The sequence below is a fragment of the Amblyomma maculatum genome, chromosome 1, assembly GCF_055883805.1.
Source record: "Amblyomma maculatum isolate TAMU_Amacu chromosome 1, ASM5588380v1, whole genome shotgun sequence".
NCBI lineage: Eukaryota > Metazoa > Arthropoda > Arachnida > Ixodida > Ixodidae > Amblyomma > Amblyomma maculatum.
Genome location: NC_139344.1, coordinates 138047372 through 138074468, shown reverse-complemented (window position 1 = coordinate 138074468; position 27097 = coordinate 138047372). Strand labels below are relative to the sequence as shown.

General features: G+C 41.5%; 1 protein-coding gene across 2 annotated transcripts; it reads right to left on the bottom strand.

Annotated features, from left to right (window-relative positions):
- Positions 1–8056: 8056 nt before the first annotated feature.
- Positions 8057–26978, bottom strand: Snx21 (Sorting nexin 21). 2 transcript variants are annotated; one of them, XM_084589074.1, is made up of 4 exons: positions 26302–26978; positions 20658–20794; positions 17584–17965; positions 8057–10321 (listed from the first exon to the last, which is right to left on the bottom strand). In XM_084589074.1, the coding sequence occupies exons 1-4, from the start codon at positions 26441–26443 to the stop codon at positions 9999–10001; spliced, it is 984 nt and encodes a 327-aa protein (XP_084445200.1). In that variant the 5' UTR covers positions 26444–26978; the 3' UTR covers positions 8057–9998. The 2 variants fall into 2 exon arrangements, with proteins under 2 accessions (XP_084445200.1, XP_084445201.1); XM_084589075.1 differs by having other exon boundaries at positions 26537–26978.
- Between the last annotated feature and the right edge of the window lie 119 nt (positions 26979–27097).

Genomic DNA, 27097 nt, shown 5'->3' with positions numbered 1-27097 from the left:
TACTGCCCATTTTACTCAGCTGCCCACGGTAACATGAAGCCCATCTTACATCCAACATGCTCAGTAGATTATCTTGCAACATTAAGGCATCAAAGATTACTACATACAGCTTCGAGAACATGGACAGGTAAGGCATCTCGCTTTGGTAGTCAGATCTTTCAGTTTAGTGAGTGGCAGGAATTTATCTTGCGATGTTCTTGAAAACCATAATATTACCGATTAATGGTGACTAAGAAGCCAAGCAGAATGTATACTACACAGAAGACTGAGAAACACAAACATGTTTAACACGACCATATGTAGATATGTATACACCACTGATATCCTCTCTTTACAACTGATAAAAGATTTTAGGCTTTTCAATCAACATGCACAAGAAAAAATAACAAGCACCATTCAAGAATAGGTGGAATGTATAGCCTCCGTGGCTTTGGAATGTGCAGTCAACATAAAAAAAAAAATCTATAAATTCAATTCTTTCAAGAAAGGTATGGACAGTTCATGTATCCTAATAAATGTATACAAGCAGCTTTGAAGGCGCTGTAAAGACAACTAATTATCAAGCAATGCATTTTTATGACCTCCACAGACCATGATGCTTATAAATCAAAGCAACGCAACATCAGCAACCCACTGCTGAAGAAGGCAGAACACACTTGGTGTTCCACAAAATAATGTGTATGGTGGCCATTTTCATGTCTAGCAGCTGCAAGGCTCCATTGAGAACTGAGCTAATTTACTGCAGTAAAAATGCCAACAGAATTTTGTTTCTTACAGCCTCAGCGCATGGTAGTGCAAAACATCTCACCAATATAAAAATGCACATCACACAATCTTTCCACTATCATTGCTAATCCTCCCGTCCATAGCTGGACAGACAACCAATGACAGTACCATAACACCTCTTTGACACTGTGGCATCGAAGTGATTTGGCGACACTAATGCACTGACAGGATACAATAAATGCAAGCACTACTGAGTGGACTGCAGATGCTTGAATGCCACAGCATGATAGTTATGAGAACTAGGGCCAAATTCTGCTTCTGTCACAAACAAGGATTGATCCAGGCTGCACGTGCTGACTGGCTAGAGCAACAGAAGTAGCTGTAATGAACAGTGTCAAGCATGAAGTGCAGCCACACCATATACATTCACAGTATAATAATTAGCAGTATTATGATATAGCCACACAAATTCCTTTTTGTTTTTGTTTAAGAACATAATACGACATGATATCGGCTATGTTCTCCAGAAATGAGTAAGAACTGCTACTTTTCATAAACAAAACCAAGCCCCTTTTAGCCCGTTTATGAACGTAGCTCACATGAAACTGCAGCAACACCACTGTACCTTAACAATTCTGACATTCAAAAACGAATCAGTAACTTTTCTAACAGCAGTGTGCTTCAGAGAAAGTACATGGGTGGTTCTCTGCAATATCAAAGATTGTAGCAAGAAAAATGCAACCAGTGCACCTCGTTATCAACACACACGTCACTCCACTGCAACTAAACTGCCACAACCCCTACCAGCGCTTCAGCCAATCATTAGGCAAGGCTGGTGATTCAATTTAGAACAGCAATTACTGAGTTATCCCTACTCTATCAGGCCAAGAATAACATCATATGACAATAAGGGTGCTTCATAAAGGTCCACAAACAATGTCAGTGGTCTTACAACCGCTTCACCATCATAACTGACAGCCTTTTAAGAACTGAACTTCAAGGGAAGAAGCAGCAGTAAAACTTTTAATGATATGCGACATGGTTCTCTCAGTGTGAAATGATGATTGCGAGTGAGTAAAATGCATTTTTTTCACTTTTCAGTTAACCCTTCCAGATGCTGCTCGCCAGTTATTTACAGAATAGCTTTCTGCCTAAATAATTTATGCAAGCCTCAAGAAAGCCAATTACCAGTAATTCAGCATGAAACACTTAACTGTTCTGTTTTGTACATGCATAGAGTATTGTGATTGGTTTAAGCTGTTTTGGAGCACCTTTTGCAGCAGATGCCTGTATAATACACACACATACAGTCATACACACATGCACGCACACATGCAAAGAGTCAGTCAGACATATAAAAGCAGTTTCCATTGATCAACAGGCCAGGGAGAACTTTAGGAACAAAAGGGTCATGACTTTTGCAGACAAACGAAGGTAGCCATAAGAGGTGTGACCCCCTTCAGTATACCAGGTGTCTCAACTAAACGTAATCAGTCCCTTAAAAATGGCGCTGCCACCCAGCTCAGTAAAACCAACAAAGAGCTGTTAAGAGTCGCATGGCATAATATGCAGTATTAGTTTATTAGTTTCATTCTCCAAAGTTAACGCCGTAGTGGAGGGCTCCAGAAATTTCAACCACCTGTGGTTTCAAGGCAGAACAGCGCAAGCTACACAGGGACAAGAAAGGAAGACAGCGTGTGTCTCATCTTCCTTTCTTGTCCCTGTGTAGCCTGCGCAGTTCTTCCTTGAGATGAACCAACTAGCCCGCGATGTGTTATTCACCTGGGGTTCTTTAACATGGACTGATATCTCCATTACACAAATGGTATCTTGGTGCAAACATCTCAGCCAGCCAATTTTCAAGACCGTCTACAAGTTCTCAATTGACACTTTGTTTCTGAAGCCAATAATTAAAGTTAGCTAATTAGTCTTTACCAATTGATTAAATTTAGAGAACAAAAAATACTGCAGAGTGGGCTATGGGGCTTTGAACAGCCCACAGCTGGGTTAATTTTACTGGAACACTCACTACAAATATATGAAAGTTAACATCACGAAAGCTACTTTGACCACACACATTCTATTGCTTCTCGTCAATTTTCCCGCCATTCCGTAGCTCGGACAATTATGAATATAACATAAAAAAAAGATTCACCAAACGCAAGCATTGCTTCGTCGTACCTCTGAACAGTGTGCGCACAAAAAACTGCATCACTTTCAGTGTACACTCATTGTTTTTAAGGCCTCTAAGATATAAGCGAGTCAAATCCCGGAACCCAAACCGACCGAGAATTTCACAGTGGTGCTACTATTGAGCAACCTACATTTCAGCCAAGCAAAGACATAAAAGCCAACACCAACCCCATTTGTAAATGCCTAAGCCATTCGTACTTGCCCTCTACACCTCGGCATGACCACACTAAGTGACCAGCATGCTGCAGGCTCATGTTCATGGCCCAGACTGAAAATGTTAATGTAGTGGTAAACTGCAGACTAACAGCTGGATGACTGATACTACAGACACAATCAGGTTCGCCACTCAACACATTAAATGGTCTCAGCACTAGTTGTGACATTGATATTGTATGCTACATGCTGCAATTGAGGTCCTATTTTTTTCTTTTAAAAAACCACAGCTTTTGGCACAGGCTTGCTGCAGACTACTGCTATTTTGTCATCATACAGCAGCACATAGTTTGGTGCAGTTTGGGCAACTGGTGCAGCAATCATATCATTGCACATGCAAGAATCTTGCACAAATCTTTGCAGCGGTCAAATATAGTAGTACTGAAACACCAGGGTTTGCAAAATAAGCATTATGGGTATCATGGGCTTGTTCTCTTAACACGTAATCTGAAACCACGGCATATTCAATAAATGACAATATGAGTGTGAGTCGTTACGTCAAGAGGACATACTGCCAAGGTCACTATTTTGAGAGACATTTTCTGCATTTGCAAGCTAAGATAAAGCACTATCCCAACTATCAAAAGTGTTAGAATGATCTTAAAAAAAATTGCTGATACCAGTCCCACACTAACAGACAAAACTGCAAGTTCGTGATATATACAAGTGTGCATATAGCATCTGAAACGACTAAAACCTTATGTACTATCACCACTCAAAGTGCTCTTGATTTTAAGGCTCCAAAATTTGCCACTCGATCATCGCAGTAAAAAAGACACTATTCTTCACTGCTGCCAATGTACATAAAACACATGTCACAGTGGCAGTTTTAAGAGGTGTGGAAATGTTTTGGTGACCACCACTGTTCTTCACGAATGCTCTTCCTGGGGTTCATGTGCCCTTGTGCAATGCTTTTCGTTTCAGAGCCAGCATTGTGTATGCATGTTATGGCCCTTGTAATTGCAGACAAAGCATTTAGCGGCAGTGTACCAACTGTCCCATCCCTTTTGTCACCCAATGAACAGCAACTGACAATTAGCTACAAGTCTACTAGACCCCACTTTAAAGGAGTATAGACACCAAATTTTGGTGACATTTTTCTTCTTGTTAATGATGCGTAAGTCATTCCTGTATGTCGATCCGCACGCAATTTTCGCTTACAAACACTAAACAATATATAATTGAATTTTCTTCTCTCTCCAGTTTCAGTTTCGATATCCGAGAGATGGCTGTGACGTTACAATCAAGTCTTGAGGCGTGGTATGAAAAAACAGCGATATAATTGCTTATTTTCTCTCGCAATGACTCCTGTTTTTAAGGCAGGTTGGCTTTACCATTGCAGCGAAATCAAACAACACAGGAATGATTCTATTGCTGTATTTTCATCCTTAGCATGACCTAGACTTGACTGTGACGTCACAGCCATCGCTCGGCTGTTGAAACCAAAACAGGTGAGAAAAAAAATGTGGTTATAAATTATTTAGCAGTCGTAGGCGAATGTGACATGGTGATGATCCATGTACAGTAATGTCCTAAGCAGCATTACAAAGAATAAAACACGAGCCCAAAAATTAGGCGTCTATAGTCCTTTAAGAAAAGCATAATGTAACCTCATAAATTTGTTCAGCTTAAAGAAAGTGCCGAAATTAAAACACGTAAAAGGGTCATACAAGCACTCAAAACACTATGAAAGACAAAAAAGTGTGTATATATATATATATATATATATATATATATATATATATATATATATATATATATATATGGCGATTGCACAAGAATACCTTTATTAAGCCCCAAGAAGAAAAAAAGTTTTCAGAAATCCCATCAGGCCTGTAGGCAGCTATTCAGCTGATGTGGTTTTAGCCTTTTTCAAAGAGAACACCCTTTTTGACACAGAAAAACATGTGTTCAATGTTTTCTAAAAACTAACCACATGCATATGATCCTCTTCATAGACTCTGGTCATATCCAATTAACCAGACTTTTTCTGTACCACATTCTGACCAAATGGTCCCAAAACTGTTCAGCTAATCAGAATTAAGCTTAGTAGAGTTGGCTCCAAAGGCCATTAGCACAGCCATTGCAAAGAGTGACTGGCCAGCAGCGCTTGCTAATGATTTGTGTAGCAGGGCACGCCTGCACACCTGGACCTCCAAAAGCCTCTTGGGTGCTACTCCTTGGTCCCCCTACGGAGCTATGTTTAAAGTTACAAGTGTCCTACTGCACAGCTTAACAGCAAACATTGCAGATAACACACTTTTGACAAAGGCAATAATCTAGTATGTGTACAAAATTAAAATCATGTGAAGTAGAACTGCATATGCACACTCTTGCCAGGGTAGACAATAATGTTTCCCTTTTTTTCTTTTGTACAACTAAAATGCAGGTATACAATGAGGTAGGTAGTAAATTCAATAAAATGATTTCCTTACAGCCATCCCCTAACCCATTTGCTGTTATGGATGAGCCCTGTTCATGAGTTGTACTAATATAGCCAGAAAAGCTCAGCATGCCTAGTATTTACGACCAGCTCGTACAAAGCCTGTAACAAGCTAAGCCTGCCATTCTGCATTAATGTATAATTCTGACAACTAAAATGGTGACAGCTTTTCCATTCCTTGCTTTTTGGTTGCTTTTTGCTCGCCATGGTAATGGCATTAAGGAAAAATGACTATGTGCTCACAGCAAGTGCAAGAAAATAGCGTGAACATGAAAGATTTAAATGTGATTGAAAGAAAGCTACATAGTTTTAACCAGGAACAAAAACTGATTTATGGTGGTTTTTGAAGTTTAACGCCCCATAGTGATTCAGGGACGCCGTAGTGAAGGGCTTAGGAGAATTGATCACATGGAGTTTTTTAATGTGTACCAACATCGCACGGCGCACGGACGCCTTGCGTTTCGCCTCCATCAAAACATGCCTCCCTCCCCCTCCCCCCAGTTGAAAAACGAAAACTGACACAGACACTGTTTCAATCATGTCGGCAGTGACTAATGCTACTCATCACTCCAGATAATAATGATGATGATGATGATAATAGTAGTAATAATAATAGATGCCAGTAAGAACGGCACAATTCTAATCATTTATAGTGGTAGAAGGGCAATGCCTCTGTCACTTGATGTGAGCTTTCCTTTGAATGTTCTGGTATAAGCCATTCCTATTTTAAAGGGCACTAAACGCACAGATCAGCCTCACAAGCTATTTTTCTTCTTCAAGGGTCATTCACTACTACAGGTAACACATTTGTAAATGCTACCCCAATTTTACGTGACATTTATTTAGAGAAAAAAATAAGTAATTTTACAATAACACCTGCACGAGGGATCTTCTCAAGGGTTAATACCATCAGCTATCGGCACTGAACATCATTTGAAAACTACCACATTCCTTTCCTTGGCATAGAGGCCAGGAAGCGCCACCTGCGGACATGTCTAAGTGGATAGATGGTGGAGTATGGCATAGCTATCATCATTCCTTGTTCATCACAGAAGAAAGCCAAGAGTTTAGGAGAGGACATGTCAGCAGAAGCTGCACAAACACAATTTCTATGCCCTCACTAGTCACTTTCTAGCACATGTTTAAGGCAAACAAAACAATTATCATCTCAATTATGGCAAACAACCTCCATAATAATGTACGAGGCTCACAACTAATAAAGAAATTACAAGATTTTGGGGCATTCAGTGCACAAAACGCTGATTTCAATAAAGCAAGCATTTAAAACTTAATCTCTTGCAGATGCTCTTTATTTTGCCAGTGTCCCAATTCTTTCCTCCACTCTGAAAAGCAAAGAGAGGCTACAATGGCATAACACCAGCTGGCCTTGTTTGTAAAAAGCAATGTTGAAACTGGGCGTTGCTAACATGTAAGTGTCCACGGTATCTGTAAGCATACTGTTGATGTATGTGCAGACTGCTCTCGCCGATTCTTATATTTATGTATCTCTTCCCCCTACAATAATGCCCATCAGCCCCCCCCCCCATTGTAGGTACTCCGAATAAATAAACAATGAACAATAAAGCAATGTTACCTTTATAAAATAGAAACGACTCGCAGTTATCACAGCTTCTCTGAAATGTTAAAGGACTTAATACCAATCCCCAAAAACCACTGAAAATTAGTCACTGACTAATAAAAGGAAACAGGCACTGGCCAATATATATGACTTGTGGTTAAAGCTAGATAACAAAACTTTCATGAAAAGATAAGATGGATATGAAATATTTGAAAAAGCAATACACCCATAGGATTCCCCATTAAACAGTGACTGTGGAATGAAAGCCATACAATGAGCTTATGATCCTCAAAGGTAGCAGAGCGGAGGAAAAATTATACACAGATTGCCCCCATTTTGTCCAATTTGACAAAGTATACTGCTTTAGGAAAAGCATACTAGTACTTTGACCTTTTAAATGCAAATAAAAACAAAAAAAATAAATTCATTAATTTTCTATAAGTGCTTCACCTGTATGCCTTATAAAAAAATAACCTCTTTACAAGAGGTCACCAAGTACTTTTTTCAAAAGATGATATAAAAGTTCACAAAATTAACCATTTCATCACGTATACTAGGGGCCTCCAAACACCGCATGTGAACTACATACTGCCTGCAGAGATGTACTCTCCAATCCCCGTTGATGGCTTGGTAACACTGAATCTTGAGCTTGTTACAGCTCCTCAGGTCCTCTGATGAGGGCCTCTGAATGGCCCCTCGGCCATTTCTTGTACTTTTTGCATAGCCTATGAAATAAAAGCTAATACTTTTGCTTGCCAACATGGACAACACTGATCTTGGCAGCTGTGACAGCCAAGTCCAACGAGCTCCCTGTAGCCATTGCCAAATTGCCTTCTCGGCTTGTGCAAAACGCCATGCAAGCATCAAGCCACCATTAAAGAACTGTTAGCAAACAATCTGTGTAGAGGTCCGCATTCATTTTAATATTAGCCACAAGGCTGAAATAAAGGGCAGCTTACCAATGACAAAAAAGTTGTGAAAGTTTTAAGTAGTAGTTCTCACCTAATTAACTCTCATGCTGCTTTAACTGGCCATGGATGCATATTATAGTTTGTTTTAAGCATTGATGAAAAGTAAAAAATATAGCCTGTTCAAAATGCACAGTGGAAATACATAATCGAGAAGAGTGTACGAGACTCTTCCGCAGCTATTTTTTTCATCCAGTGGCTACTCAGGCCCCACAGCACGCAACTCCAATGATGATCTGCCCACCTAGCTGCTTCTCTAAGGCTTTTAGATTACTTCAAAATTGATTTCTATTGTTGGGTATATAATTACGGTCATGAAATACAACTGCTGCTGACAAACACAGCTGAATGCCAAATTCAAGCATGAACGTCTGGTACATATTTGAAGAAGTCTGGTACCTTAACAATTTCCAGGCTACAAGCCCCTTCTTTCTTACATCTACTTTTGGTTAAAAGTAACAGTGCAAACAATTTTAGGAGTGAAGTAGATAGGTCCAAGGACAGGGCTGATTTATGTAAAAAAAATTTAAGGTCCACTCTCACTGCTGAAACATGAAAATGTTAAATGCAAAAGTGGAAGCATCAGCTCTAACATTTACTTTACTACTCTGAATGCAAAATCATAATTAACCTTCTATGAGTGTTCCTTGGATTATTCAGTACACACCTGTTAAGCTTAAAAAATATAACTCTTATTAAAGTAAAGGCTTTTCACTCTCTAAGATACTGTGTTTATCTGCAGATGACTACAATTTATAGCCCACTGTGACTTGTCTTTCTGACCTTCAACATAATGACAGGTCACCAACACAGTCATATAGGCAGAAGGCTTGAAGACCCCAGGTTTAAAGCAACAATATATGTGGCCTAAAGGTAACATTAATTTATTTAGATGTGTTAATTTGTGCTGCTAAATATGCCTGTAAGATTTGTCTGAACACCTGTTTCAATTAATGCACTTTAACATAATATTAAAGGTCCCCCACTTGCCTCACAACAACATAATCAACAATAAAGGTTACACGGCAACTAGCTTTACCAAGCTAATTTAATAAATAACCGTTCACAAACTTCAAAACAAGCACCACATACCAATTTGTATCAGACACCACAAGCTTTTTTTATACAGAATCCACAGAGGCCCATGACATGTCCCCAATCACAAATGTCGCACAAGAGTTCTGTTTTGACAGAAGTCCAATACAACCTGCCTATGGCACTTCATGATAGCCAATCAGAAATAGCACACAATGTGAAATTTGAAAGTGTGAACATTAAAGTGCAAAAGGCTGCATTTGCTTGCCATACAGAACGAAGGTTAGCTCAAGGTTTGTGCATCATGACACTGAATTCTGTGCTTCTTCTGGTACCCAGCACGCAAAAAATTTTGTTCCTTTCTGTGTTCTGTATGAAGCAGAAGCTACTGCATCCACAGCTTCTCACATACAAAATTCTAGGCACTATCCTCAAGTGATGCTTCCGAGTTCCGAGTACATGTGACTGATGCAATTACAGAAAACGGAAGAAATAGTTCAAATCCACAGAGTCCGTGTCTAATTTGCTCCTCAGATCCCAAACTGGATGCAGGTTCTCACCATGGTTGCTACTCCATCAGTTGCTCCAGCTAGTAACCTGAAAAATTTTTTCAAATCATCCTACTCTCTTAGGCTTCAGCCCTCTATGTCACAGAGGTCGCGTAATTTAACTGGTGCCCAGTTGCATTCACACAGCCTACAGTGGCTACTCCAAAAGCATCCATATCTACTGAGCACACGAAATAAATACCAGATCTAATTCGTGGCAGGCAAAACATTAAAAGGTCGGCCAACAGGTGCGGTGCGCCGGGGGAGCCGGTGACGGTGGCCAAACCCCCAATCTAAGATGAATACAAGGTGGCACTGTCCTTCTTGAGCACCAGCTCAAGCAGTGTTGGCAGGGCATCCACGTTGAGCCCCGTGTCTTTCACTTGGCGCAGTCTCTCCTCCAGCTCACGCTTCTCCTTTCCCACTGCCCACCAGAGCCGGATGGCCAGCACAAGCAACGGCACCTCAAGGTCACTGGCACTGGTAGCTTCCCCACCGGGCAGCCTCTTGGACAGGGCCAGCTCCGCATACTTTTGTGCCTCGGCTACATTGTCCACCGCATTGAGGCAAGCTGTCAGCACAGCTAGGGTAGTGAATGTGTCTGGGTCGCCATCACCTGCAGCCAGGCCCCAACAAGAATTCACTTAACCTATTGTAAATACCACATATGCACATCCATGGCAATGGATGAAAACAACAGTTTTAGGGCCTCCTTCCTGCCTCCAACTCTAAGGAGTAAACTTTACAACAAATAAAGCCTGGGCCCCTGATATGAAAACCTTGCACAACTAAGAAAGGCCAACCAAAACACAACCTTCAGTGCTTTTTAATCAGTGCATTAAAATGACAATGTCACATAGCTATGAAGTTTTTGGCACTCCTTTAAGACAAGCCACAAATTCTAAAAAGCAATAAACTGTACTCTATATCTGTGAATAGGACAGTGAAGTGTTAAATACATGAAGAAGTGCAGCACTTGCAGCAGAAACATGGATTTAATAAAGCAGCAATTCTGCCCAGGAAAAACCAACAGAAAGCTGCCAGTTCCTATTTCCAAAACATTATGCAATCAGCTGGGGGGACATTCTATGAAAGCACAGAATCAGAGATTCACACCATGATGCAACCTTCCTGTCAGAGGCTGCACCTATGTTCGCTAGCACACATACTTAAGTCAAGAGTAGATGAAATCAGAGGCCTAGCTTCCCTGTTACTGTTTGCCATACATTAGAAGGCTACCCTGGTGCACGCATTCTACTGCCTATCCTTCTCTCTGACAGAAATCTGCAGCTGTATGAGTGATCTCAGAAATATCAAATAAAACCAGCAAATGGAAAGCAGCAACAGAAATTTCCATCAGGCGTGAGAACAATTTGTGCAGGGTGAAATTAGTAGAGGTAATGTAGAGGTAATCGGGAAAGTGCGATGCAGTGACCACAGGATGGTGAGGTCCCGAATTAGCCTAAATCTGAAGAAGGAACGCAGCAGATTAGTAAGAAAGAAACCCATCAACGAATTAGCGGTGAGGGGGAGGGCAGAGTGAGTGAGTGAGTGAGTGAACTTTATTAATTGCTCGGAGATCTTTTTCTTCGCCTCTTCAACCGAGGCTGACGAGCGGTTGGCGCCCCCAGTCCAGGGCACCACTGGCTTTCGCCAGTTTGCGAGCTCTTGTGACCAGGTAGAGCTGAGCCTCCGGATCAGAGCTGGCCAGCAAAGCCTCCCACTGTCTTTCATTTGGGTTTTCAATTTTTTGCAGTTGATGTGAGCTGCATTCCCATGTTATGTGGTACAGGGTAGGGGTCTTCCCGCACCACGGGCACTCGTCTCTGAATGTCGTGGGATGCATCATGTGTAATATGTGTAAATTAATGAAGGTGCCCGTCTGTAGCCGCCTCAGATCTATGGCCTCCTCATTGCTGAGCTTTTTATGCGGCTCCGGATATACTTTCCGCAAGCCTCTGTAGTGTTGTAGTATTGTGGTGTAGTCAGGGTCAAGCGGAATCAGGTACTCTGTCCCGAGACTGTTGGGCGCACGGTAGGTTGCATGTCCTCGTGCTACCCTGTCTGCGTACAAATTCCCCGTGATCCCTGCATGCCCCGGAATCCACACTAGTGTTTGAGTGTATTGTTTTGTTGGCTCGCTTGTGGAAGAAAGGATTTGGTGCGCTACCTTAGATAATTTACCCCGTTGAAAATTTCTGCATGCAGATTGAGAGTCTGACAGTATCGTCAGACTCTCTCCCGTTTCTCTTCCTTGCCTAATGGCCAGTGCGATAGCCACTTCCTCTGCCTCCGTGACTGTACATTTGGATCGAGGCGCTAACTACCTCCCGGCCTTCGCAGTCTGTGACCGTGGCTATCGCCCTCTTTGCGTTGGTTTCGTATAAGGCTGCGTCGGTGAACCTTGACGTGTCTTGTTGGCGGAATGTTTTTTCATAATACTCTGCCCTTGCCTGCCTTCTTCCCGGGTGTAGGCGGGGGTCCATGTTTCTTGGTATGGGCCGAACTCGGTACCAATTTCTGACTTCCCGCGATACCTGTCTTGTCTTGTTATAAGCCTGTAGGTGTGTGCTATATCCCAGTCTTTCCAACACCCGTCTTCCCGTCCTCGTTTGTAGAAGTCTGTTTACCTGTGACTTGATTTGGGCTTCTGCTAATTCTTGTATTGTATTGTGCAGACCCAGAGCTGCTAGTTCAGGATCTCGCTACAGAATAGGTATTCAGCTCTAACTGAGGATGGCGACATTACCCTAGAGGCAAGGAACAATAATTTCACAGGTATCATTACTGAGTGCGCGGTAGAAGTAGGCGGTAGGATAGTTAGAGAGGATACCGGTAAGCTGTCTAAGGAGACGAAAGATTTGATTAAGAAACGCCAGAGTATGAAAGCTTCCAATCCAACAGTCCAGATCGAATTGGCCGAGATATCAAAGCTAATCAATAAGCGCAAGGTGGCCGATATAAGGAAGTATAACATGGAGAAAATAGAGCATGTTGTAAAGAACGGGGGAAGCCTTAAAGCGGTAAAAAAGAAATTGGGCATAGGCAAAAATCAGATGTATGCAATAAGGGACAAGGCGGGCAACGTCATCACTAATATGGACAAGATAGTCAAAATAGCCGAGGAGTTCTATACAGATCTCTACAGTAGCCAAAGTAGTCAGGACTGTAATGAGATTGGCGGTAGGGAAAAACAGTCCGACGTTCCACCAGTGACGAAGGACGAGGTCAAGAAAGCACTAGAAACTATGAAAAGGGGGAAACCAGCTGGAGGGGATCAGATAACTACTGATTTGCTGAAGGACGGGGGGGATATCGTGCTAGAAAAACTGGCCACCCTGTATACGCAGTGCCTGGTGTCATCGACGGTACCGGAACCATGGAAGAATGCAAACATTATCCTCATTCACAAGAAAGGGGACTCTAAGGACCTTAAAAATTACAGACCAATCAGCTTACTGTCTGTTACGTATAAGGTATTTACTAAGGTAATCGCTAATAGAATCAGGAAAACCTTAGACTGCACTCAAGCAAAGGATCAAGCAGGGTCTCGGAAACGGTACCCTACTATCGATCATATCCATACCATCAATCAGGTGATAGAAAAATGCTCAGAATATAACCAGCCCTTATACATAGCATTCATTTATTACGAAAAAGCATTTGACTCAGTTGAAACCTCGGCAGTGATGCAGGCATTGCGAAATCATGGGGTAGACGAGCCGTACGTGAAAGTGCTGGAAGATATATATAGTGGCTGCACAGCAACCATAGTTCTGCATAAAAAAGTAACAAAATTCCCATAAAGAAAAGTGTTAGGCAAGGAGACACAATCTCCCCAGTACTATTCACAGCTTGTTTAGAGGAAGTATTCAGAGACTTGGAATGGGAGCAGTTAGGGATAAGGGTAAATGGAGAATACCTCAGTAATCTGCGATTTGCTGATGAAATTGCCTTGCTAAGCAACTCGGGGGATGAACTGCAAATAATGATTGATGACCTAGACAGGAAACGTAGAACCGTAGGCTTGAAAATCAATATGCAGAAGACTAAGGTAATGTTCAACAGCCTCGGGAAGGAACAGCAGTTTACATTAGGCAGCGAAATACTGGAAGTAGTAGGCGAATATGTCTACTTAGGACAGGTAGTAACCGCAGATCCGGACCATGAAAAGGAAATAACAAGAAGAATAAGATTGGGATGGAGCGCATTTGGCAAGCACTCGCAGATTATGACTAGCAGCTTACCGGTATCGCTCAAGAGGAAAGTATACAACAGTTGCATCTTGCCTGTACTCACCTATGGGGCTGAAACGTGGAGGCTAACCAAGAGAGTTCTACTTAAGTTGAGGAAAACCCAGAGGGCTATGGAACGAAAAATGGTAGGGGTAACATTAAGAGATAGAAAGCGTGCAGAGTGGGTCAGAGAAATAACTCAAGTTACCGACATTCTAGTGGAAATTAAGAAGAAGAAATGGACATGGGCAGGACATGTAGTGCGAAGAGAGGATAACCTATGGTCGCTGAGGGTAAGAAACTGGATTCCAAGGGAAGGAAAGCGTAGCAGGGGGCGGCAGAAAGTTAGGTGGGCGGATGAGATTAAGAAGTTCGCAGGGGTCACGTGGATGCAGCTAGCACAGAACCGGGTTAAGTGGAGAAATATGGGAGAGGCCTTCGCCCTGCAGGGGTATAATCAGGCTGCTGATGATGATGATGATGATGAAATTAGTGAAACCAGCTAAGGAGGCAGGAGGAAAATATGTAAAAACAAGGCAGCAGATGAAGTAGCACACCACATATTCACTGACAGCTTTAGTACCCCTTTTCACTTAGATGTACGTGACTTGTCCTCGTTGACGGAGCAAAAAGTTTAGCTGCCTTTTTGTTCCAATGTTTATTATAAGAAAACAAACAAACAAAAACTAGGAAAAGGTACAGTCCTACCAAATAACTAGCAGTGCACCTAATGGAACCATAGGTTACCTCTATAACCTGCAGAAAATCATTACTGACACCCAGAAGTGCTTTCACAAGCACTATAGAACATCACAACAGCATACTAACTAAATTAACAAATTATACTGCCACAGCAATACTTTCAACCACACACTTCCACCACCACAAATTGGTTTTACTAAACTTATTTGAACTCAATATGTTCATTTTCACTATTTATTTTTAAAAACGTGTCAGCAAACAAGATTCCCCTGTATCTTCAAGATGTAACCTGCGCAGTTTCACTGCATTAAAACACCACAAATTATTTTGAATACCGATAAACTTTGAAAAAGAGCTAACACTAACTAGCAGCTGCAACTGGCACGATTAAGCCAATGACATGCCCCACAAGAATTAGTTTCCCAATACACAGCACACACTAACAAAAAGCAAAATACTATAAAAATCAATAAGGCAAAATCAAGCTATGTTTAAGAAATTTCAATGAAAATGCTGCACATTACTTGCATATTCACAATTATATCTATAAGCGAAATCTTTGAAGTGCAGTGAAGTAATGTCAGAACTGTCAGTGACAACCATCAATGTGGCCACTGTTGCCTTCAGTATCATCTCATGGTAGCCACCGGTGTTATCAGCAATATTACATGTGTGAACTGCAGTTTCCAAGCTATGCCACAAGTATATGCCCCAAGCTCGACAGGTGCATGCTTTAACCTTACCTTATTATTACAGCCAGGCCTTTGAGACAAAAATGGCTGCAAGCAGTCAATGACATGCAGCTCACGATCATATGCCTAAACAGCATCATCCGAAACAAGATGCAAGTGTGCACTGTGTGGGTTCACACAAAGCCTTTTTTAGCATTTTAGCAGACCATCCACAAGCTCACAGCATTCACATAATGAATGAGTAAACAGCGTGGAAGAAATCACTGTCAGCCATAGTACACAAATATGACTTATTCCAACAATTCATATGAATCCTACTTCCTTTCTGCAGCAATGTTTGTCTTTTTGATTCATGCCTGCTTAAGTCCCAAAGTGACTCGGGCCATACAGAACACCACAGTGAAGGGCTCCAAACAATTTTGACCACCTGGAGTTCTATAAATGTATTGACATCACACAGTAAACGGGCACCTTGCTTTCCGCCTCCATCAAAATGCGGTCGCCACAGTCGGGTCTTTTCTGCAAAATGTCTAAGTCAATTCTTATGTACTAGTACCTCCACCAAAGCTAGGAAGAAGAACCCATTACATGCCAGGTGCCACGTTTTTCAATTACAAATTCATGTCTGTCCACCACTAGAACTTCAACTGTACCACAGATGTGAGATAACGTACGGAGAGCAGTCTGTATACCACACCAAAGATTTCACATTACACGCTAATCAGCAAAGCCTGGCTGCCACAGTGAACATGCGTAAGCTAACTGGAAACTCTCATGGCTACCAAAATGGCAGTGCTGATGGAGCCAAAGGCCAGGTCTGTCAAATCAGGAGGTGCTCAAAAGCACTACATCTCCAAGCATGAATCACAATAATACATATTAACCACAACTTATCACACACATTCTATGGCTGTTGCATTTGAGCATAGAACTCTTCTCTCATGACAAAAATTGTGTCAATTTGGCCTTCAAGGTACCATGAAAAATGTTTGAATTATCCAAAAGTTCAAATTATCCAACATCCCTAAAAGTACAACAAAAACCACTTTGCATCACAGAAAGTTTACCTAATGAACAGCTAAAATATAACCTTTCTATACATTCGAGACGAAAACTAAGCGACAACGACGATACTTTGCAGTATCGACTAATGGTCTGCTACTCCACCTTGGGGGATTCCCCTAACTTAGGACTGCCAATGCTTTGCTTTGAGCACACTGTCAGGATGTTTAAGAATTGCTCCAAGATGGTAAGTGCCTTGGCAGCCCTTGTTGCCCTGTGACACAGTGGCAGTGATGTGTGCCTCCCCATAAACGGCCCCGTCACATTTTGAGGATGCTTCACCACATGTCGTGTAAAGTGAAGGATCCTCAAAACTTAACGCTTCAACGCACTAGGGGAAATGCAGAGGAAGTGCGTGGATGCAGAAGAGAGAAATATGCAAAGGAATTAGAACAGCATGACACCATCTAAAAAAAAAATGAAAAGACCACAGACACACAAAGTAGCGTCTGATTGGCATGCCCAATTGCAGCAGAAATTGGCGTGAATTTGACAGGAGCGAAACTGGAACAATGCTGCTGGACTATGCTTTAGCAATAAGGACTTTTGACCAGCGTGCTTGCCAGAAGTGCGCAAGCACCACTGTTTAGGTTAGGTTAGGGCAGGTCTAGTTGGATGATCGCCAGCTTCGAGAGTCGTACCTCGACGTGACCCACAACACGAACTAACCAGTGTAGCCTGCCCATGCCCAAATTAACAAGCATCCAAGGGACATACACTTACTGGCATCGGCCAGGATCACACTACTACTAATTCAAATTAGTGGGGGCCAAATTAACAAGATTTTACTGTAACGCAAACAGGGCGACGATCTGAAAGAAAAATACCAGTCTAACCTGGCTTCAGCCTGGTTAACAGTTATTTTACTGCTGTCCAAATCAAGGTACTGAAAACTGTAGCAGGTATCAAGCCAGCTCACATCAAACTTTTGTGAGCTGGCTTGATGCAGTGGTTAACCAATACTGCACAATACACAACAGGTTAAAGTTGGCCTGATGCGATGGTTATCTATTTTCTACACAAAACAAAATTAGCCAAGGTCAACGCAACAGAACCCCTCTGCAATAACACAACTGCTTTTTCTGTGTGTGTGAATGCGTTAGTGTGAAGTAATGGCTCCAAAATGCAAGTCTGAAGATCATTTTTGTCAACAAGGCAGTTTTAATAAAGAAGCATAACCTACTTACCAAGTACCTTCTCCTGGACAGAGTAAGCATTTTCGAGGAGAACAGAGGCATCCTCAAACTGGCCAGAAGCCATCAGCCGATGAGCACGGAACACTTCACGGCGCCATGTGAATTCTGCGAACTCTGGAGATCGGCGCAACTCTGGCGAAGCATGAACACGGGATAGTAGGCGGCGAAAGGCCAGACTGCGTTCTGTTATCACTTCAGTGGTAAAGTTGCCCAGCAGTGCCTTGCGGGGAAATGGGAAGTCTCGCAAGGCCACACATGATGGGTGGCGGCGTCGCAGGCCTGCAAACAGGGCTGAGAAGTCCGAGTAGCGCCGCTCCAGAACCCCGGGAAGACGCTCCAGCCCAGGGCTCTTCTTCACCAACACTGTGTAACACTGGCAGCAACAAGAAAGGGAACTGCGCCTAAGGTGCTTTGCACAGGTGAAAACTCAGAGTGCCTCAGTAGCCAAGGGCTACCACAAACACACAACCAGCATGCACCAAGGAAGATGTACAGGGAAGTTTTTTTGTTTTTTTTTTAAAGCATGAAAATTAGAACAACAAATTAATCTGTGCACAATCTCAGCATGCAGCCACAACTTGAATAGTGTGATCTGCACTTCCAGGCACAAACTCCATAATTCCTTCCTCATTGCCAGGCAGCACCTCTAGGGAGCAAAGAAATTCTCGCTTTTCACAATTTCAGTGTTTTAAAAACTATTTTTGGGCACCAATACACATTTCTCTCATGCTGCTTTGGTTTCAACAACCAAAAGATGGCTCTTACATCAAGTTTTAAGAAAGATCATGCGAGGATGACAAAACTGCAATATAATCACTGCTTCTCCATTCTGGCTCTTGAGGCAAGCTAGCTTTAGCATTTCAGTGAATTAAAGCGATGAAGATGTCTCAGTTTTTATGCCCTATGTGACCATACAAAAACTTTGATGCCGCTGCCATCATTCAGCTTTTTGAAACCAAAATATCACGCACAAGAAAAAAAATTTAGTATAAATTATTTAGCGGTTGTAGGCAAATAATGCCTGATAATCCATGTCATATCTGACACTTTCATTACAAAAAAAAAAAAAATGGGCAACTAAAATTTTGTGTTTACACTTTTTTAACCTTTTGAGTGCCAGATAGTTCATGAGGACCCACTTTCTGTATGCTTCTGCTTTAAGTTTAAAATATTCAATGCCAAGGTTTATAGGAAACAGTGGGCAATATAAGCTGTTTCTGGCCATAAGGCAGGTGCAAATCGACTGACTGACCAAAGCAAAGTGGGATTTCTACGTCTGTGTTTTCTCACGCCTGAGAAAACCTGAAAGGCACAGCTCATCAATAATTTCTATCAGCATCCCTCACTAGTGCTTCAGCTTCCCACATGCATCTTCCATGGCAGAATAAAAGATTCAAAAACCAACTACCGGAAATCACCACAGTAAAAGCAGCGGAACTTGCCCTTCACCCATTAAAACGGGCATAAATTTGAGTTTGAGCATATACACAACAAATGGCAGGGCCTCTTCAAGATTATTTCCTGAGTAGACTTTTAAATTGTAAGGAGTGAATGCAAGATGCAACCCGAGTATACTCTGGTGTTTGAAAGGAATATGCACAGGGGCTTGCCCGAGTATACTCATGCATGGCATTCAATGTATGAAGGATCGACAGCGGCCTCACCTTCCCAAGTCGTTAAGTCACAGTAAAGCCATTTTTACAAGGTGTGAGACAAAAGAAACGAGACTAAGTTTGTAGCTTGAAAAAAAGAGTGAAATTTTAATGATTGAGTAGGTTCCCAGTGGTCAAACTTTTAATTAGCACTACTACATTGAAGAACTAAAAACACTCATGAAAAAATTAGGAAAAAAAAAAAAGGTCACAGTTGTGGAGTAATGGATGGTTGTGTACCAAGACAATGCAACCGCTAACACGGCCCTATCGGTCAAGCAGTTTCTGACCAGCAAAATCATTACTGTGATAAAGCGCCCTCCTTATTCACCTGATTTGGCTCCAAGAAAATTTTTTTTATTTCCTAAAGTTAAATCTTGCTTAAAGGGAACCCATTTTGCCTCAGTTGAAGAGGTTCAAGCAAAAATGAAAAATCTCCTGAAGGGCCTTCCAAAAACCTCGTTCCGGAACTGTTACCAGCAATGGCAGCACTGAATACAGAAGTGTGTGAATGCTGAAGGCGACTACCTTGAAGGTGATAACGTCACAGAGAACTGATTCTGCAAGTACATACAATAATTTATTGGACCAGTCTCATTTTTTTTTTGTCACACCTCGAATAACTTCTATTAATCTTTCAGTACACTGCAGCCACGTTTCTCGAATTACATTTACACAATTTTTTCTCATTTCACACCCGTAAAATGAGCTCTCATGTAGCATTTGTATTCTTTTCTTTTCCCTGCTTCACACCCACAACGGCAACCACCATGTTTGCAGTCATGGTCGCCTTACATTCCGGTCAATGTAGTAGCTTTGTGCCTGTAGCATGTGCACCACCCTTGTGTAGATTATTTGAGACGCACTGCACAAATGGTCGCCTTACATTTCGGTCAATGTAGTAGCTTTGTGCCTGTAGCATGTGCACCACCCTTGTGTAGATTATTTGAGACGCATTGCACAAAAGCACAGCAACGACTGGTAATATCAGACACATACTAAATAATGCTTGCTTGGAAGGACAGTCACAGAAAGCGACAAGCCAGATGAGAGCCTGAGTTCCTCATCTGAAAATTAGCAGTCACTCTTATTTCATTTCTACTGTTTCTACCATTTCTAGCACAAAGCTCGAGCACTCTACACAAGAGTGGTGTGTACTGAAACACGATACTACTTCCAAGTTTTTGCACGTTCTCATGCCTTAAAAACAGCAATAATGCTAGCACAACAACATGACTGCATCCAAGCTGTGCCATCACACATATACCCACCCAGCATGCGACCTTTCTGGCTACACATTCGGTGAGTTGCTAAAACTTAATACTGCAATGTTCAACAAAGAGTACTGAAAATTCAACAATATGTGACAATGAAATGCAGTCAACAAATGCAAAAGCACAAGTATACACTTACCACAAACTTCTTGCGTCCTTCAACCACTGTTTTGGCTGACACTATTTCAAAGACCACCTGCTGTGGCCCAACCCTAGAAGGCTGATCACCTCCTGAAGCCATCAAGGTATTTGTCTGTGAAGTCTTTGACCACGACCCTAGAAACCAGAAGAAAGTATCTTTAATAAGGTTTGTTTTGCTCTTTGAACCAAATTGTTTGGTTTAAAAGGCTTGGCAAAATACGTCTTTACACCGCCGATAGCATACAACACTGCGTAAATGACACCGTTACATGTTATATTACTGGGCATTACTTAAGCCGAAGTTCATGAATTACAATCAAATGAAAAATATGAAAAGAATGCAAAGTGTTTCACATAGCACTACATAATGAACACTACATGCAGTACAGAGGCCCTGCAACACAAGCTGAGCATGCAATGTGTTTTATTTGTTGGCAGTGCAACGGAGCATGCTAATGTTACTGGACTAGTCTAACACTCACAATGAGGCATCTGTTTGGCATTTTAATTAACTCAAAGGACCAAGATCCCGTCAATGACAGAGTCATCTCCCGAGGCAGCAAATATAATGTGCCTTATGGTCAGGTGGTTCATAGGAGCTCTGGATATTTTCAACCACCTCAGGTTTCTTAATGTGCACCGACATCGCACAGTATCCAGGCACCTAGCATTTCACCTCGACAGTTACCATGACCAGGTTTGAACCCAGCTCATCCAGCCCAGTAGTAGAGTGCCTTAACCACTGAGCCACCACAGCAGCACTCTATGCCAAAGGTTGGATGACCAATCATTTGGTCAATACTTAATGTACCTAGGATTTTGACTTATTTTACAATTATTTTGCGAAGGATCAGAATAAGCAAAGGCAACAGAAAAAAAAGGCACCGTGAAAAGTGATGGGGAATGTTCGCATGCATGTTGTCTAGCCCTCTACTAAAGAGGTTTCACATGCTCATATATTTCATAAATTTGCACAAAGCCCTTGCAACTGTCTCTAACATATATGCACAACACTCTAAAACATAGCCTCAGATTGTAAACTTGTGCACATGAGCACAAGGATGAGCTCATAGGTATTGACACTTATGTGTAAGGAGGCTAGAGCAAACACCCCTCCTCATGAACTGACTTCTTAACACAACTGAGGGCATTAACTATGATAAAATGCCATCAACTATGGAAAACTAATAGGTTTGAAACATCACAGAGACAAGGCAAAGAAAAATGCTGAAGATGCCGCTTCATGTTTACTATGCACCAGCAGGCCTCAATTTCCACTTTACTCAACAGTAGTCATATTACAAAGTGAAAGACTGAGCAATTTCTTTTAATTACTAAGAAAGGAATTTAAAATAAAAAGCAATTACTCATTAGCATCTACTTAAGCACGTGCAACACTCCTAAATGGATGCTAATAATTCCTCCCTTATTGCTAATTTCCCAAAACAGAATGGACAAAGAAATATAATTCAATATCTTTAGCCCAAGTAGCATAGCTAAAAATGATTTTCAGCTATACTACTTGCTATGCTACGAGTTTCATTCCTTCTGCATTAGCTGTCATTCCCACAGGTTATTCATACAGGAATCTGAACAGTATGCAAAGTCTTGCAGAAAAACTAAAATCAACATGATTTACCCACACTCTTGCCCACATAAGACATACAGGGTAAAAAAAAATGAGCTCTGGGAGGAAAATGTGAAGTAAATATTTTTACAGTTCAAGCTCTTTCTCAGTCTAATAAAACAAGAAAAACAAGTATACGGCACCAGCCCAGTGGCAAGCACCTAACCTCAAAATATGCGTGGATACAATGCATGCAAAATGTGACCATATAAAATATGAACAACAGATTTGGGACCTTATGTAGCAATTACACACTGTACACAAGGAGAGAAAGCAACTTACTTTGCTGTATGCAAAATACATCAAACGCTTTACTTCTAAATATAAGGATTAAACAGAAGCACTTTTCGAAGGCCTAACTTTCTCACGAGCACTTAAAGAAGCACAGCTCAAAAAATGTTTTGGAGATTTTGAATAGTATTTGCAGCACCAAGCATTCCATCAGCAAACACAAGAAACAAAAATTGCGCATCTTGCAAAAAAAAGAAAGAGTATGAAGTGCAGTAAAAGAAGATATACAAAATAGACAAGAAATTAAATAAAGGGTGTCTTAAGATGAGCTAAAAAGCTGTTCTGAAAATGCATTCACACAAATGCATGTACACAAAAAGAGCACCAAATAAAAAAAATAGAATACATAGACCCAAACCGCTATGTGAGAGGTATACCATATTTCCATCTCACCTGAGTGTGCAATGTTGTAAAGGGGACCTTTTTTTTCCTGCTTTCTTCCTGAATTTGTTATCGTCTTGGTTGGGAAATTCGAAATGCATGCCTGCTCCTAATCCCTGTCCAACCAAGATAGGCAATAACAAGTTCAGGAAAAAAGAACCAGAAAAAAATGTCACCTTGATGACAGAAATATGGTACCTCCTCACACAGAAACTTGAGTCCTTGGATTTTGCAGTTCTCTCTCTCTCTGTGCATACGCACACATGAGTGTGATAAAATGTATTTTTTGGCAATCAAAAGTCAGTTTATATTGCACTTTTTTTTTTATCACAAGCAGCATATTTATCCATAATTAATGCACAAATGGCTGTACCTGGGGCTGGTCTTGAAGAAGAAAGTGCTATTGCCAATAAGAGTAAAATAACAGAAGTACAATGCAAAGCTGTCAAACAACAACAGAATGTAAGTATACATCTAAAATCTAGATTGTCGTGTCGGCCTTACGCTGTTGTGCTGAATTAACAGAAGAGTGAGGAATAGCCTATTCTGCTTTCTACAGCAGCAATGAAACTGTTTCTGAAGTCACAGTAACCAGAATGCGAACCTTTCCCTTAAATATCGTTAAGTGCAGACAGTCATAGTAACCAGAACATGACCCTTTTCCTTAAATGTCATTAAAAGAAGTTGAGAAACCTACTCAATCCCTTGAATTAACTATCCTAAGTGCAAATAACAGCGACCAAACAGCTCTTCAATGGCAGATGGCAAGGAGGTGGAGCCCCGAGTGAGGTGTGTTAGGTAGCAAACAATGCATCAAAGCACACAACTGCTTTAGCAACGGTATTAATATCCTGCCATGCCCCTGGTTTCCACACGCTAATTTTCTCCTTTGTCCTCCTGGTCAACAGCCAGCTAGCTGTGGTGTGCATGTTACAAGGATACCGACCATTTTTTCAGTTAAAACCAAATTTCAAAAATTAAATTCAGCACGTATTTTATTTTATTTTTTTCTCTTTAAACCGAAAGGTCAAAACTCTATTAACATACGAAAAAAGCAAAGCATACACCTCATTTCCCGATTTTGAAAAAATGGAGAACCAAAATCACTTCTAGATATTTGCCCATGGCATGCAAAAAATTTCAAGTCACATGAATAAAAATTCTTTTTCTGAATTTCAAGTTGCGGAATAAACATAACATAACCATGCTTAGTAAAGCAGCACAGACTTTGTACATGAAGACAAAGTGCTGTTCAATAGCTTTCCCCTGATGATGAACCACCCATAGCTTTGGCAATGCAAGCCATACCAGGTTTCAACCGGATTACAGAAATGCACACTTTTTTGCAGTGCTCCTTTGCCAGCTTGGCAGCTGCTGTGATGTCAGTACAACCCAAGTATAAATGCTACCTTGCACCAGCTAGGCCAGCCAGCCTGGCAAGAGCAAGCATGAAATGCTGTCTTGTTGCAGCACCCATCATGTATACAAGGCTAATTTCATACCATCCTCGCATCATTCGTCTTCAATACTACTATGTGTGCCACCATGTCCTCTTTCACCACCCAGAACACCAGCACACCACCAGAAACATCAAGTGAATCCTGTGTTTTTTCATTGGTGACTTCCATTCCACAACAAACGTAAATTACTAAATAGTGCTTGCTCTCCGAGGATCTGAAGGTTCCCAAATAATCAGCACCCCACCATTTAGTGGGGTGCTGGCCGTTTATCCGCCACATGCCCGAACCCACCTCAACTCATTTTTGGTAAGGACAGCCATCGACTGGAACGATTTTCCCACTGACATCGTCGTTCACTCTAACCCAAGCCATTTCCGAACAGCTATTGAAACATTTTTTTGTTAATCGCAACAATAATGTCAAGCCTACCCCTCATGCAAAACCCCGCACTCCTGGGGTCTTTGAGGTAATAGAAATAAATAAATAAATAAATAAATAAATAAATAAATAAATAAATAAATGACCCTAGGCACTAATTCTCTATAATGCCAATCTGGATTCTGCTAACTCCTTAGATTTCTATGTTTCAAAGCTGCCTCACCAAGTCTTTTGTTTTATTTTTTTGATAGGTACAATTTACTTCTCTTGCAAAGGTATATTAGCTTCAAGCTGCTTATAAAGTACACATTTAAGACAGCTGGGCTATATCTGCTAACAACCACTGCTTGATTTCATACAGGGCCGGGGATATCTTTACAACTATCAAGTCCACAATGCATGCCCCTGCACAAAAACCATATTAGCAGTGAAAGTGTTCAAAGAAAATGACCAAATGCTAATCACTGACTGCTTTTTTTTTTTTTTTCGGCAAGCCTTTCATTGTATAAACATTAGAAGCAGCATCCACCCAGCTGAAAACCGTTTTTTTTTTTTCCCCCTCAGAGATGGTTCTGATATGGTTTGGCGGGTAGATCAAAGAAATTCGCAGGGGTCAAGTGGATGCAGCTAGCACAGGACCGGGATAATTGGAAGAAAATGGGAGAGGCCTTCGTCCTGCAGTGAATATAGTCCGGCTGATGACGATGAGATATGGTTCACAGAAACAGATCTGCTTGTTTGCTACCGCTTTACATTCGCCTGAAATGAAACAATGACTAGCTGATGATTGTGGCGCAAATTTTCGGAAAGAGCGGTGAACCCATCAATATGCTGATATCGCAAAAACGGTATGCCGTTGCTAACAGTAACAATCGCAATCTATAAAAAGGGCTGCAAGGACGTATTCAGCATGCCTTCAGATACGCGAAGATGAGGCAGAAGGACAGTGAAAAAAAAAAAATAGTGCCAACAAAGAAGAACCAGCTTCCAGGATTTTTCTTTCTTTTTCTGCGTCCGCTTTCACGTCCTAAACGTACACCGAATCAGCGGCACCAGTGAGTTTTCGCATAATAACAGAACGCGAAAACATCTCATAGCATGAAAGCAAAGTCAAAGAAAAAGCTCACTGTGGTTTCCTCGTAGAGGCAGCGTCGCATGAGGTCAAATGACAAGAATCTCAGTCATAAACAACAGCGGACCACTAATTTACAGGTTCCTAACTACAATTCCTTGAAACGTCATCTAGTAAGCATATCAGGTTAGCACTAAAACGTGAGCAAATTCTAAACGACAAAAGCTTTTAATTTTCTGCTATACCAAAAGATTCAGAAGTCAGAATACGGTACCGAAATCTTGACACGATCGACCCTTAGCGCGCAGTGGTTTACGCAAGGTCCACTACCCGACTGTCGTCAACGGTCCCCACATCTCTTACTGTTGAACAGTGAAGTAAAGGCCACCTAAGAATGAGAGGTAAGGTAAGAACAAGAATGTGAGCAACTCACGAATTGTTCTCGAAGTTGACGACACGAAACACTCCCCCGCGTCATCGGCAGCCTCGGAAAAGCAAAGGGTACCCACGACTTGGGAACAACGTAGTTCGTCCAGGTCGTCAGAAAGAGACGAATTCAGTTCCTCGGAGGTCATAATTACTCAGCACGTACGCGTGTAATAACACGGCGCTTTGGAACCATCGCTAAAACATTTCTGCTGTCAATACTACTATAAAGCAGTCAATACCTGCTACAGCCAGCTCTGCGTGGCGCAGCTGCGAGAGCACACGCCTCAGCCAGGTAACCCGGCGACGAATGCGCCGAATACTTAATCAGAACAGCTGTTACTTAGGAGAAGAGCCTCACTGCTGCCGTCTCATTCTTCAAGTCGTTACTTTTTTTTCTTTTTGCTAACATTGCAGCGAATTATACTGACAGCCATGTTTTCAACGAATTTAGATCAATCGAGTTGGCGCTGTCACACAGCGGATGATACGGCGCTGTCGACGTCGTCGTCCAAACTGCTAATCTCATACTAATTATGGTGGTAATGGAATGGCTCAAAAAAAGAAACGTTGTAGAAGTATTGCACTAAGTAGTCTACGCATCGATAAAATTTTGTTTTCAGAGCAAAAACAGAAATAGCGAAACCGATGTTGATATGGGCGGTACCCTGGTACCCTTACGCAACCTGTTATGCTGTAGTGAAAGACAGAACATCAAAAATTGTTTTTGAATATCTAAAATTTTAAACAGATTTATTATTAAAATTTCTTGCGGACAAAATCACCGTGTTTATTTTGATGCG